The sequence below is a fragment of the Eubalaena glacialis genome, chromosome 10 (assembly GCF_028564815.1).
Source record: "Eubalaena glacialis isolate mEubGla1 chromosome 10, mEubGla1.1.hap2.+ XY, whole genome shotgun sequence".
Taxonomy (NCBI): domain Eukaryota; kingdom Metazoa; phylum Chordata; class Mammalia; order Artiodactyla; family Balaenidae; genus Eubalaena; species Eubalaena glacialis.
The window spans coordinates 66,174,324-66,188,369 of NC_083725.1; the positions used below are offsets into that span (position 1 = coordinate 66,174,324).

Below are 14,046 nucleotides of genomic sequence, written 5' to 3' on the forward strand. Positions count from 1 at the left end.
AAACTAGCAATCACCTAAATGTCTAACAACAGAGAACTGGTTTTAAAAGCTAATGTTGCCTCTCAAGCGGCCATTGAAGAAAACACTGTAAAGGAATTCCTACTGCAGGGAAAATGCTAGTGCCTGCTTGTTACATTTGAAAAAGCAATACAGCCGGACTCCAATTATGTCTAAAATGCATGCCATAATTCATTTCAAAAAGATTAAGCATCTACTATGTGCAACAGATCAGGTGCTAGGACACAGCTGTGGCTCCTTATTTAAATGTTAGGAAAAAGGTTGGGGTCTTAAAGGCAGAGTGCCAAATGTGAACATGAGAAGCAGAATGGGATATATGACAAAATACCATTTCCATAAATTGAAAATATACGCCCACAAAACACCAGCACAGGTTTTGCAAGGTAACCTACAAACAAAAGAGCCATCAAAGATGTTAAAAGAGCTGCCAGTGGTGGGGGAGGGTGCAGGGAGAGCAAAGGGAAGAAATGGAGACATGGAGAGGGGGTGGGGCCTTGAGGGGACAATGTCCTGCTGTTCTGAACAGAGGAGCTGCCCCATTAACCCAGATGGCCCAAAACAGGGAAGGGGAGAACAGCAACCTGGGAGAATATGCAGGAGTATAGGAGAGTTTTATTATCCTCTGCATGGTTTCCTACATTTTCTGGATTTCCTGTAACAGACATGCATTCTTTTTATAATTTTAAAAGCAAATAATAAAAAAAAAAAAAACAAGCATAAATGGTGCAGCCCCTGTGTAAAACAGTTTGGTGGTTTCTCAAAAGTGTAAACACAGAACTACCATACGACCCAGCAATTCACTCCTAGGTATATATTCCAAAGAACTAAAAGGAGACATTCAAACAGATACCTGCACATCAATGTTCATAGCCACATTATTCATAATAGCAAGCAGGTGGAAACAGTTTACCCAAGTGTCCATCAACAGATGAATGGATAAACAAAATGTGGCACACACATACAATGGAATACTATTCAGCCATAAACAGGAATGGAATTTTGATACACGCTACAACATGGAAGGACCTTGAAAACACTATGCTAATTGAAATAAGGCAGACACAGAAGGACAAACAGTCCACTTATATGAGCTACCTGGATATAGGAAAATTCATAGAGACAAAAAGCAGAATGGAGGTTCCCAGGGTTGGGAGAAGGGAGAAAGAGGGAGTTCTTGTTTAGTGGGTAACAGAACTTATGTTGGGGATGATGAAAAGTATCATCATCTATACTGGATATAGACAGTGGTGATGGGTACAAAGCATTGTGAATGTAATTGATGTTACTGCGTCGTACACTTACACATGGTCAAAATGATAAATATATTTTGGACAACTTTTTAAAATAATAAAAATTTTACTTAAAAGAAAAAAAGAGCTAGCCCACTGAGTCACTGAGTGGGTCTCCCAGAGTGGGAGGAGAGGAGCCTGCACCAAGGACCATGGTGACCAACTGACCACCAGGGGGCGGGTTTTGCTTTCTTAGGACTAAAAATGGAATCTGCCAACATGTTTTCAGGGGTTTGCTTCTTTGTTTTTCAATTTTATTTTATTTATTTTTTTATACAGCAGGTTCTTATTAGTTATCCATTTAATACATATTAGTGTATACATGTCAATCCCAGTCTCCCAATTCATCCCACCACCACCCCAGCCCCTGGCACTTTCCCCCCTTGGTGTCCATATGTTTGTTCTCTACATCTGTGTCTCTATTTCTGCCCTGCAAACCAGTTCATCTGTACCATTTTTCTAGGTTCCACATATATGCATTAATATACGATATTTTTCTCTTTCTGACTTACTTCACTCTGTATGACAGTCTCTAGATCCATCCACGTCTCTACAAATGACCCAATTTCGTTCCTTTTTATGGCTGAGTAATATTCCATTGTATGTATGTATCACATCTTCTTTATCCATTCGTCTGTCAATGGGCACTTAGGTTGCTTCCATGACCTGGCTATTGTAAATAGTGCTGCAATGAACATTGGGGCGCATGTGTCTTTTTGAATTATGGTTTTCTCTGGGTATATGCCCAGTAGTGGGATTGCTGGGTCATATGGTAATTCGATTTTTAGTTTTTTAAGGAACCTCCATACTGTTCTCCATAGTGGCTGTATCAATTTACATTCCCACCAACAGTGCAAGAGGGTTCCATGGGTTTGTTTTTGATGATGGAATTTTTGTTTTTCCTTTTACACACACACACACACACACACACACTGTCCAAGGAGAGTGACAAACAGGCCTGGGAGGAAGAATCAAGGAGAGGCTCCCACAGGGCTGGTCTCTGACCCCACTGGCCCTCCTGCGCCAGGCCTGCACCTGTCCTGCAGGGGCCTGGGCAGGTCACTCTGCCCCAAAGCCCTCCACAGCTCAGCAAAACTTTGCTCATGCCCATGCTGGGAACCCAGGGCCTGGCACAGAGCAGGAGGAGGGGCAGCAAAGATAGAATGGCTGGACAGTCAGGTAGACAGACCAGTGGGTGGGTGAAGGGGAGGCCCAGCAAGCAGGAAAGGCAGTGGTTTGTCCCAACTTCCTCGACCAGCCCAGGCTCGGGGACACCACGTGCCGAACGAGGCCTGTAGGGAGGGCTCAGCAACTTGGATCTTTGGAAAAGAACCATCGACCTGAATATGGTTGCTGGCTCTGCCCCTGGCTACCTGCAGGACACCTGCCTGGGCCTCCATCTTCCCAGGTAGAAGTGGGAGTACCTATTCCTCCCTATGTGGGCCAGTTGTGGGGACCTGACACCAGGTACCCAGAGGCCCTGCAGTCCAGGCCTCCACCACACCTGGCGTAGGTTCAGCTGGCTGTGCTCTGGGCGCCGGGCTCTGAGCTCGCTGTGTGTGTTTGCACCTGCCCCTCACCTCTCTGTGCCTGGAGCCCCAGCGAGAGGAACACCCGCACAGAGCCCACGAGCAGTTCCGCCCCAGCCTGGCCGCCCGCCCGCCCACCCGCCACTGGCACCTACTTGGCGTAGGCCTTCTCCACCAGGGCACACCAGAACTCATTGCGGGAGCTGGAGTGGCAGTAGATGAGCTGGTTGTTGACTGTGGGCAGCCGGTCATCGATGACCACGTCCACCCACTCCCCGAAGCGCCAGAAATGGAAGTGAAAGATGCCCACGTAGGTGTTGGGCTTCTCGGGGTCCCACTCCTGCTCCTTCCAGTCTGGGATGACCTGGATGGGGAGGGGGACAGGATGGGGACACACGGAGGGTCACAGCTGGCCTCCCGAGGAAATGGGGGTGCATGCCTCCAGGGAATCAAATGGAAAGGAATACTGGGTTCAATTCCCATCTCTGCCATGAACCAGTATGGGACTTGGGCAAATCCTTCTCATCTCCGGGCCTCAGTTTCCCCATCTCTGAAGGGGTTGGAGGCCCCCTGAGGCTCCTCCCAGCTCTGTCATTCTAAGATTCTATGAGCTTCCCCTTCCCTTCCTCATGCCTCCATCTGCATCCTCCCCCTCAGAAATATAGCACATCCATCCAAGTTCCTGCCTGGTCAATGGTGCCACCGTGCCCCCTGTCCTGCCTGAGCCAGAAGTTGGCAGCCATGCTGGCCTCCCCACTTTCCCTCTCTCCATCCAATCTGAGCTCCTACATTCTGCTAAAATGCATCTCCTCCTCTCCAGCCCCCCGGCACCACCCTGGCCTGGTCCCCCATCTCCTCGCCCCGGGACACTAACAGCAACAGCAACCACATCTGCCCTTGCCCCACACAGCAGCAGAGAGATCTTTCTGATCAGGTCCCCTGGAAAATAAAGTCCACACCCTTAATATGTTCTGTCCCCAGACTCATGTCTCTACCCTCACCTGCCCCAGCCTCCACCTACTGTGCCCTGCTCCAGGCTCTTTCTCTGGTCAGGAACTCCGCACCTGCTCTTCCTGCAGCTGACTCTCACTTGTCCTTTAGGGCCTACCCTCCTCCTCCAGGAAGCCCTCCTTGACTCCTCAGACTAGGCCAGGACCCCTGCCCATCCATCTCACGGCCCCTGGCACTTCTCCTCTGAGACACTTTCCCCAGTTATAATTACACAAGTGTGTGACATTGTGTTCAGTGCTGATACTGTCACTGGAATGTCGACTCTCTTAGGGCAGAGACACGTCAGTCTTGGTCACTGCTATCCACCCAGCACCTAGTCCAGGGCCTGGCTCAGAGAGGGTCCTTAATAAACATGTGTTAACTGAATGAATAAATTCATAGGCATCCACTGGGACTCTTAATAAAATTGATTATTTATGGAGCATCTTGGAAATGTCAGATACCAAGCCTGTGACTGCCATGGGTTATCTCAGTTCAATTCACACAACCACCCTATGAAATTACTAATATATCCATCCTTACTTTACAGATGAGAACATCAAGGCTCAGAGAGGGCAAGTAACTTGTCCAGGGTCACATAGCTAGAAAATATACACATTCTTTGGAGGCAGGCAGACCTGGGTTTGAAGCCAGGATTCAAACGCAGGTCTGTCTGCCTCCAAATAATGAGTTCTTTATCAGTGTGGACCACTCTGCACCCAGCCCCACACTGGCACTGAGGACCCAGATGATTCAGACATGGTCCCTGCCCTCGGGAGGCTCCCAGTCTGGTGGGAGAGGCAGGCACACAGGCAAGTGCTGAGGCTGACACGGGGTACATGCAGGGCCGTGGAGAGAAGGGAGTGGTGGGCCTGACCCTGGAGGACAAGCAGCGGCTTCTGAGCAGGTGTCCTGAGAGCTGGCGGTGGGCATCTCCCCAGCAGACCAGGACAAACAGAGGCAATTTGGGGCAGCAGGAGGTGGGGAGGCAGGGGGAAAACCCTCACCCTGCTGAGTCAGGGGGACCTGCTGGCCCTTTCGGGCAAGGACCCAGAGGAGCCAAACCCCAACAAGACCATAAGAACCATCTTCTAGAAGAAAATCACTCCCAGGTATGGGGGTGGGCACGCAGGCAATCTGGCTGAGGAGCCAGAGATGTATCAGGAGGCTGTAAATCCCAAGGTCCGGAGCAGCCTGAGCACAGAGACTTCAGCCAAAAGCCATTCCCAACCCCCACTCTCATTAAGGATGCTTTTGTTTACACGCCTCTAACCATCAACAGGGATGCTGGCAAAGAGAAATGCTCCCTAGTGGGACATTCGGGACCAAGACAATGAAAATGATAAGCACAGTGAGAGGCCCTACAGCCACTAATGGAGCCCAGCTAAGTGCCGTAGGGCCTGAACCCTCAGGGCTGTCTTCTGAGGCGGTAGGGCAGGAAGTCGCTTCAAAAGGCCACCCACAGGCACCAGTGAGGGAGGCAGGATTCACACTCAGGGCTTCAGAGCCTGACACAGAGTCTAGAACCCAGCAAGGGCTGATTACTAGCTGGTCCCTTTTCAGTCAACTCTGTGTCCTTTCTCAGTGAAAACTCCCAGGCCGGCCTCTGCCCTGACCCCTGGCACGTTCCCTGACACTTGATTTCAGGACAGAAAAGTGTATCAGAAATGGGGTACAGGGACTTCCCTTGTGGCGCAGTGGTTAAGAATCCGCCTGCCAGGGCTTCCCTGGTGGCGCAGTGGTTGAGAATCTGCCTGCCAATGCAGGGGACACGGGTTCGCGCCCTGGTCCTGGAAGATCCCACATGCCGCGGAGCAACTAGACCCGTGAGCCACAACTACTGAGCCTGCGTGTCTGGAGCCTGTGCTCCGCAACAAGAGAGGCCACGATAGTGAGAGGCCTGCGCACCGTGATGAAGAGTGGCCCCCGCTTGCCGCAACTAGAGAAAGGCCTAGCACAGAGACGAAGACTCAACATAGCAATCAAGCAATCAATCAATCAATCAAAAAAAAAAAAAAAACTTAAAAAAAAAAAAAAAAAAGAATCCGCCTGCCAGTGCAGGGGACACGGGTTCGAGCCCTGGTCCAGGAAGATCGCACATGCCATGGAGCAACTAAGCCCGTGCGCCACAACTACTGAGCCTGTGCTCTAGAGCCCGAGAGCCACAACTATTGAGGCCATGTGCCACAACTACTGAAGCCACGCACCTAGAGCCCGTGCTCCATAACAAGAGAAGCCACCGCAATGAGAAGCCCGCGCACTGCAACGAAGAGTAGCTCCAGCTCGCAACAACTAGAGAAAGCCCGCACGCAGCAGTGAAGACCCAACGCAGCCAAAAATAAATAAATAAATAAATTTATTTTGAAAAAAAAGGGGTACATGCAGGTGCACAGAGCAATGGAGAGTCAGAAGCTGGGAACACTGGCCTGGCCACTGCACCCTCCTCCACTCCTCCCTGGACTGCACGGGATGCGGAAGAAGGATGGGGGAGGGGGGAGGGAGGAAGAGGAGCCCTCGCAGGAGCTGGGAGGTACCAATGGGGCCACGGGAGGATCATTAGTCGAACCCAGGGCTTGGCTCTGAACCCTCTGTGACTCAAAAGGCAGCTAATGAGGCTCCAGGGCCTGTGATACAGAGTCAGCAATCTCCATGGGCCTCAATTTCCCTCCCACATCACAGCCCTTCAAGGAAGCCCTTCAAGGTAGCCCCAGGCCAGCCTTCTCACCCCTCAGCCCCTCTCTGCTGCCAGCCAGGGTACCAAGCGACAGGAAGGAGTCTGTCCAGGGAGGTGTGCTCCCACGGGCACACAAACCAAACACCTTCCACACCACATCCGGTCATGCCAGAAATCAAGGAAGCAACCAGAGGATTCAGGACCAATCTGAAGAGGCTTCCACTAGCCAAAGACGGGCCAATCTGAGCAGCAGTGAAGGATAATGACGGTGATGAATGAAAACACATCCAATATGTTCAAATCCATGAGACCATGATGATATTAACACAAACAAGTAATTAGTCACTATTGGAGGGTGGCAGGGAATCAACTCACTTTTTTGAAACTGGAAATCGAAAGGAAAAAAAAAATCAAAGACTTATCCTGACTTTTCTATACAAACTGTGCCATAGAGTAACCAACAGCAGATGAAGGGAGGTTTTTATCTGGTGATGAATTCCATCTAAGAAGTGAGAAGAAATTAGAATATTAGACTCCTATTCTTTTTTTTAAAAAATATATTTATTTATTTATTTTTGGCTGCGTTGGGTCTTCGTTGCTGTGTGTGCGGGCTTTCTCTAGTTGCGGCGAGCGGGGGTTACTCTTCACTGTGGCACGCGGGCTTCTCATCGCGGTGGCTTCTCTTGTTGCGGAGCACAGGCTCTAGGCGCGTGGGCTTCAGTAGTTGCAGCAAGAGGGCTCAGTAGTTGTGGCGCACGGGCTTATTTGCTCTGCGGCATGTGGGATCTTCCCGGACCAGGGCTTGAACCCATGTCCCCTGCGTTGGCAGGTGGATTCTTAACCACTGCACCACCAGGGAAGTCCTAGACTCCTATTTTTTTGCAACCACTGACAAATAATGGATTTGGGCAATCATGGCTTCTAACACCGATTTAGGATCACCGATGGTTCCTATGTCACAAAAAAGAGACAACCCGACATTATGTACCTCCTGAGAGAACTTCGCCTATGAAGCAGTTGTGCAAAAAAAATTGTGCCACACCTTATGAAGCCTCCACAGGTGAGTGCTACCTCACAGGAAACTCAGGGCACAGACAAATATTAATCAACACCATGAAAACGAAGCCTGCAAAATCTAGATGGTTGGAAACTCCACAGGACAAATGACTGGCTTCTTCAGCAACTAAATTGCAAGGAAAAAATATGAAAAGATGAAGGGGAACCAACGGACTGCAGTAATGGACCTTTTTTGGATCTGATTCAAACAAACTGTAAAATATACATATAAACATTTGTGACCCAGAGTGGAAACCAGAACATTTACTGGGTATTTGATGATATTAAGGAATTATTATAAAGTTATTTTTGTTATGTTACGATATTATGGTTCCGGGTTTTTGTTTTGAACGAGTCCTTATTGTTCAGAGATACATCCAGAAATATTTACAGATGAAATGACATGCTGCCTGGGGGGAGCAGGGTTGTAGAGGAAACAAGATCGACCACGAGTTGGCAGTTGTTGAGGTGGAGGGATGGGTCCAAGGGCTCACTAGGCTGTCTCTCTCCTCTCACGTGACTACAGTTGAAAAGCCCCATCACCAGGGACACCAGCTCCCTGGCCAGCATTCAAAGCCCTGCAGGCAGCTCTCAGCTTCACCCCTGAACACTGCCTCCCTCAGGCCCTATAGGAATCTACACCCCGTGATGCCTCAGGCCACCTCAGCTTTGCACGGGTGGCTCCCTCTGCCGGCCTCAGCCCAATCCCCATCCCTCCGGGGCCAGCTGAGCAGCAGCTTGCAGGGTCCTCCTGACCCCACCCACCCCTTGGGCGCCGTCCGGCAGCCCCTCCCCCAAGCTCCTGCTCAGATCCCCACCGCCCGGCACAGGGCCAGCTCCACAGCTGGCTGAGTCTTTCTGGGAGGAAAATCCCCAAATGCCGGCCGCAGCGAGGGCCTGGACAGCTGGTGAGCTTGTACACACTACTGGTGTGAAAGGAAAATAAAAATGGAGTCAGTTTTACTAAGACACCGCTCTGAAATGGAGCTGGGAGGCCACTGAGAAAGTGTGACTTCTGCACATCATCGCCTGCATGGAATCTGAACTTTGACCACTTCTTGTCTTAATGCAGCCATCCAGAACGTTTGCCCAATGTTCCAAAAACTCAAGATATTTATTGGATCCTTACCCTAAAATAACTCTTGACAGCCTTAAGGACAAATATTTCCTTTAACGACCTTATGGCTTTTGCCTTTACAAGCCCCTGACTTCCTCTTTCCTGGAACGCTCTTTTGGTTCTACCTGAATCTGTGTCTCCCCAGTTGCAATTCCTAAGACCTGCAAATAAAGCTCCTTGTTCTCTGTAGCCTCAATACTGATTGTTGTTTGATGCTGGACACCAATTTACCAACCTCGGTGTGTGGCTGGGACTTAAGCTTCGACTAGGCCACCTCTCGGAGGCTCAGTGTCCCCGCATCTACCTACCTTCCCTCCAAGGCTGTTGTGAAAACGAAGGTGGAGAATGGCCTTGGATGTACTGCATCAACTGTGGAGGGCTGTGCACACATGAGGGGTCGTCCCTGCTGGTGTGTGGAGTACATGGTGTGTGCAACTGGTCAACCAGTTGACCAGTTGCTGGGGAGAACTGGTCAACCTCCCTCCCAAGAGGAGAAAGGAAAACCTTAACAACAGTCCACTGTGCAGATGGGAAAAACAGGCTTGAAGGGGCTGCGGCACCTCCTTGGGCTGACCGGGCAGTGAGGCAAGAACCCTGTGGGATTTGGAGCCCCTCGTGCGCCCATTAACAGCCACCCACTGCAGAATCACCCAGAAACCTCAGAGTCCCACTGATGGGTGTGCCACAGTACCCCCTGGTGCCCCCGCACCTGGAGCACCCCCTGGCGCTCTCCCTCAGGGACTCCCACCCAGACCCAAGTGGCTGGGCTCAAATTCTGCTGGGACCCTGGCAAGTGAGTGAATGCCCGTGTGTGAGTGTGTGCACAGAAGCATGCATGTGTATGTGCAAGTGTGTGCGTGTGTGTCTGTCCGTGTGGCAGAGAGGGAGCTTCCCACAGATTTCTGCCAGGGACCCCAGAGGGCCAGCCAGGAGCATTTCTAAACAAGGCCAGCAGGGCTGCAGGCTGAGGGGCTACAGTGGAGTTTCCTGTGTTACCCAAGCTGGGTGAGGTGAGCCACAGACCTCTCCAGATCCTCAGAACGAGAGGGTCCCTGGTTCTGAGCATCTGAAGTTTCTCAGTTCTCAGCTTCTGATTCCAAGAGTCTCAAATTCCCGAGTTTCAGACGCCACGGCTGGAAGAAGTCAGGAAGATTGGGCAATCCCCACCCCCAGCCCCTTGGGAGAAGAGCGCCTCCCAGCTCACCACCTGGAGCGTGGGGTGCTGACACACCTGCAGGGGGCCCCGGGATCCCTGTTCACAAGGAGTGAGCACAGCCAGACGCTCAGAGACCTGGGCGGCCCCTCCGGCTAGGCTCCCAGGCTAGACTGTGAGGGTTTAAGGTTCCCTCAGCTGGGCCCTTCCAAACCTGGCAACGGTGAGGAGAATCCACTCCCGCATGACCACTCTCTCCGACCACAGAGCCAGGCCTGGACCCTGCCTATCCCTCCACCCCACACTGCCTGCTGCCCTAAGCACTGGCTGCTGTGTTGCCTCAGGCAACTCACTACACCTCTCCGAACCCTACACTCTTCCTTAGTAAATAGGTTCTCCTAACACCCTCCTCTCAGAATCATGGTGCAAAGTGAGACTCTGTGTCTACAGCGACTGGGAAAGTACAAGGAGGAAATCCAGTGAGGAAGCCCGTGTGCCTCTCAGGAAGCTCAGTGCTTCACCAGCTTTAAGTCATTTCATCTTCACAATGACCTGATGAGGAAAGAACCATTACTATTCCCACTGACAGATGAGGAAACAGGCTCAGAGAGGCTGCTCAGGGTCACACGGGTGGTGGCTGACGGCAGCGCCAGGCTGGGTCCCTCACACTACCGTACACTGGCTCAGTGGGAGGCAGGAGCTCAGGAAATGGCAGGTCTCTCCGCTCGGTGGTTTCTCACGGGTTCCGTGGAAAGCAGGTCCTCATTTCCCATTCTCTGCACTCCCCCCGACCCAGTCTCAGGAGCAGAACCAGGCCTTCTACTGCTGTCCTCGGGGTGGGAAGCCTGGGTTCCCGTCTCTGTTCCCCCCACCACTCCCAGAAGTATCTTCAGGAGTGGATGGAGGCTGGGGCTGGAGGGCTCTGGGGTGGAGGAAGACGGGGATGCAAGACCTGCCTGGGGAGGTGTTCCCAAGCAAAACCCCAAGAGCGGCCTTGGAAGCGGGGCCTGCCCTTGTCTCAGGGGAGAAGCTGGCCTCGCCCGGGTCTGAGCCCTCAGATGGGATGGGGGCATCGGCCCTTCCCATCCCAGGGGGCCAGGATCATGGGGTCGAAGGTCCACAGACCCAGAGCTTGATCCACATGCACCCCGTCACCGGCCCCTCCACACCCTCTGTGACTTCGGGCCGGCAGCCTCCTCCCCGGGCCTCTGTTGTCACCGTCCACAAATTGAGTGAGGGTCGGGGTCAGGTGGGGCACTAAGGTGATGTGGTGACATGGGTCTTCTCTGGTCAGTGGGGCAGCGCTGCAAGGGGCTTCACAGAACTAGGCTGTTCCCTTTAGAAAGTCTGAGGCTGGGAGAGGGTCAGGGGCTGCCTGAGGACATACAGCATGTTAGTGAAATCCGGGCACAGGCCTGATCCCACCTCACCCCTCAGCTACTCCCCTGTCCCGTCTGCCTCCTGCCCGGCCACCCTGCAAGGGAGGGAGACTCCAGATTGAGCACGGCTTGGTGGGTCCCCACCATCCCCTGTGGGCCCCAAGTGTCTCCCCGAGGCCTCAGCATGGCTTTCTCCATGCCCCATACAGAGGCTGGTCTGGGGGCCACTGGAGAAAAAACTGTCATGGCTGTTGGTTCCTGGCTGGGTGTCAGGGGACCTGGTTTCAAACCCCATGCTGATGTCTGACCTTGGGCCAGTCACCGCCTGCTCTGGGTCTCACCCCTGAAAGCGGCAGGAGGTGGGGGCAGGGGTGTGGAGGGGGCCCAGGGAGGGGTGGCTCCTGGGAAGAGAAGGCATACTACGAGGCAGGGACACACAGGCTTTACCGGGGACACGCAGTGAGCATGGCAGAGGCACTCACACGCCTGCACAGAGCAGACGTGCTGGGGTGGGGATACAAGCAGTCTGCACCAAGAGGGACCCCAGAGCTGCAGGGAGGGGTCAAGCAGAGAGGCAGAAGGACAGGGCCATCCACAGGGGTCTAGCCTCCAGGCTCCCCCGGAGTCAGGAGAGAAGCAGGCAGGAATCCAAGCACGTCCCGGACTAGACACCCGAGCTTCAAGTTAGAAAGGACCATCGCTCACACCACAGCCAAATCTCCCACTGAAGAATCGACACCAACTGCTTCTGCTTGCCTGCCTCCAAAGTGCGGGCCTGCCCTCCCGGCAGCCCTGCCACTAGGGTTGGCTCTGACCCTCCATCTCTCAGTGCCTCTCTTCCCAGGGCCCTGCAGCCCCCCGACGGCTCTGCTTCACGAGGGAAATGTCATGGGCACGTCCCTGACAAAAAACAGGGCTGACCTGGAGACACGGTGTTGGGGGCGCTTCCTGAGGTGCCCTTGGCTGCTGCCAGGCCTCAGAGGAGCTCACTGGGTCTGTGCAGCGTGAAGGGGGCTTGGGGGTTGGAACTGAATCTGCTGGCAATTGTGCCTCAGTTTCCCTCTTTGTTTGGCGAGTGGGTTGTGCCCTGTGACTTCTGAGGCCAGTGTCCCGCCTTCACACCACACTGCCACCTCCAGCCCACTTCTGACCATCATCCATCACAGCTCCCCTCCAAGGCTGCCCCCGATTCCTACCCCTCAACCCCACCAAAGATGCCACACCAGGATGCCACACCTGCCTTCTCTGACCAGTTAGCCAGGAAAAGCCTGACATCCCAGGAGGGGACACCTCAGGCCCCAGAGATGTTACTGTCTCCAGCTCCAGGGCTCTGGACCCCCTCTATCCAGCTTCCCCCAGGCAGAGGGAAACCTGTTTACTACACTGTTCCCCACTTCACTGCATGAACCTCAAAGTCTCCCGGCTCAGGAGCCTCCCCTCCCCAAGGTCATCCTGATCAAGCCCCTGCTAAGGGCCACCAGGGAACCAGCTAGGCAATTCAGACTTATTCACAGGGCAGGTATAGAATACAACCATATGAATATAGCATGATCTCTCTCAATACATATGTATATGTATAGACAGATACATCTCTATGCAACGTTTTTTAGATTTCCCCCTTCACTTCTCCCCTCCTGAAGTCATTCCCAGAAGAGCGAGAGCTGGCCTGCACAGCCTCCAGCGTGCCAGCCACTCCCCACTGCCCAAATCAGCCCTCACAGCAACCCTGCCCAATGTCTTAAGAGCCCTGAGGTGTCGTGGGCCCACACAAGGTGCCCGGATCAGCAGGCTGAGTGTTCACCTCCAGACACGGACACTGGGAAGGGGCGTCGTGGCCAGGAGGGCAGCAAATGCCTGTGTGCCAGACTCTCCAAGGAGGCTGCTTTGTCGTCTCCGGGCCCCTGTCTCCGGAGGAAGCCCAATGGGTGGTTCTTTAGAGTTGTCTCTCTCGGTCTGTGCCTGTCTCTGTCTAGGTCTCTCAGTCTCTCTCCCAACAATGGAGCAGAGAGAAGGCAATCTCCCGTGGCCTCTCCATCTTCCCACACTAGCCCCGACCAGGTCTCCGTGGTCCACAGCAGAAGCAGTGGCAGCCAGGTCAGCTTCTAGACTACGGAGCCCTTGCATCTTCCTCCCGTAAGCAGGAGCGCCAGCACCAGGGAAAGGAGAGAAGGAAGGACGCAGGCTCAGGGGTCCTGGCCAAGCCAAGTACAGGCCAGCAGCTAGAAGAATGTCCGCAAACACACACACGGGGGAAAGGGGTATGGGCAGGGGTCAGGCAGGTGGGCGAAAGGAGAGGGTAGCAGCGGGCAGCTGCCATCAGAGTTGGCTAAAGACCACGGAGGCCTTGAGGTTGGCAGGCTCGACGCCCTCGCTGAAGGTGATGAGGAAGTACATGACCTTGCGGATCTTGGCCAGCTCGGACAGGCGCTCCCCAAACTCCAGGGCGTCGGCCTCATTCCAATCCATGGCTTCCGAGTCCTCCTTGCGCCAGAAGATGGCAGCGGGGTCCAGCAGCTGCCGCGTCATGAGGTTGGTGAGGTCGGGCGTCCAGATCTGGGAGGTGCCCGTGACGGTGACCTTGCCCGGCTTGTCCAGCACGACGTCCCAGCGCTCAAACTGCAGCCTCTGCTGCTGGATGAAGTCGATGCGGTACACGGACTCGGCCGGCTGCAGCAGCTTCTCGCCATCCTGGCGCTTCCCCCCGCGCCGCTTCAGACTCTCCACGCGCAGCCGCATCTGCTTGGTCAGGTCCTCGTCCAGGACCAGGGGCATGTCGAGCTGGGTCGGCTTCGGCTCGTCCTCCGCCATGGCCCCCTTGCTGCTGCGCCTCCACCGTCCAGG

At 53.6% G+C, this 14,046-nt stretch overlaps 2 protein-coding genes across 4 annotated transcripts in view; both read right to left on the minus strand.

Annotated features, from left to right (window-relative positions):
- CAPN5 (calpain 5) overlaps positions 1 to 14,046 on the minus strand; it is a 58,696-nt gene that overhangs the window by 11,301 nt on the left and 33,349 nt on the right. For all 3 annotated transcript variants that reach the window (XM_061202824.1, XM_061202826.1, XM_061202825.1), the window contains exon 4: positions 2,992 to 3,200. In XM_061202824.1, the coding sequence (XP_061058807.1) occupies positions 2,992 to 3,200 (209 nt within the window). The remainder of the gene's footprint in view (positions 1 to 2,991; positions 3,201 to 14,046) is intronic.
- On the minus strand, positions 13,522 to 14,013 carry OMP (olfactory marker protein). The gene has a single exon (XM_061203212.1). It carries the CDS (start codon positions 14,011 to 14,013, stop codon positions 13,522 to 13,524), a length of 492 nt encoding a protein of 163 aa, XP_061059195.1.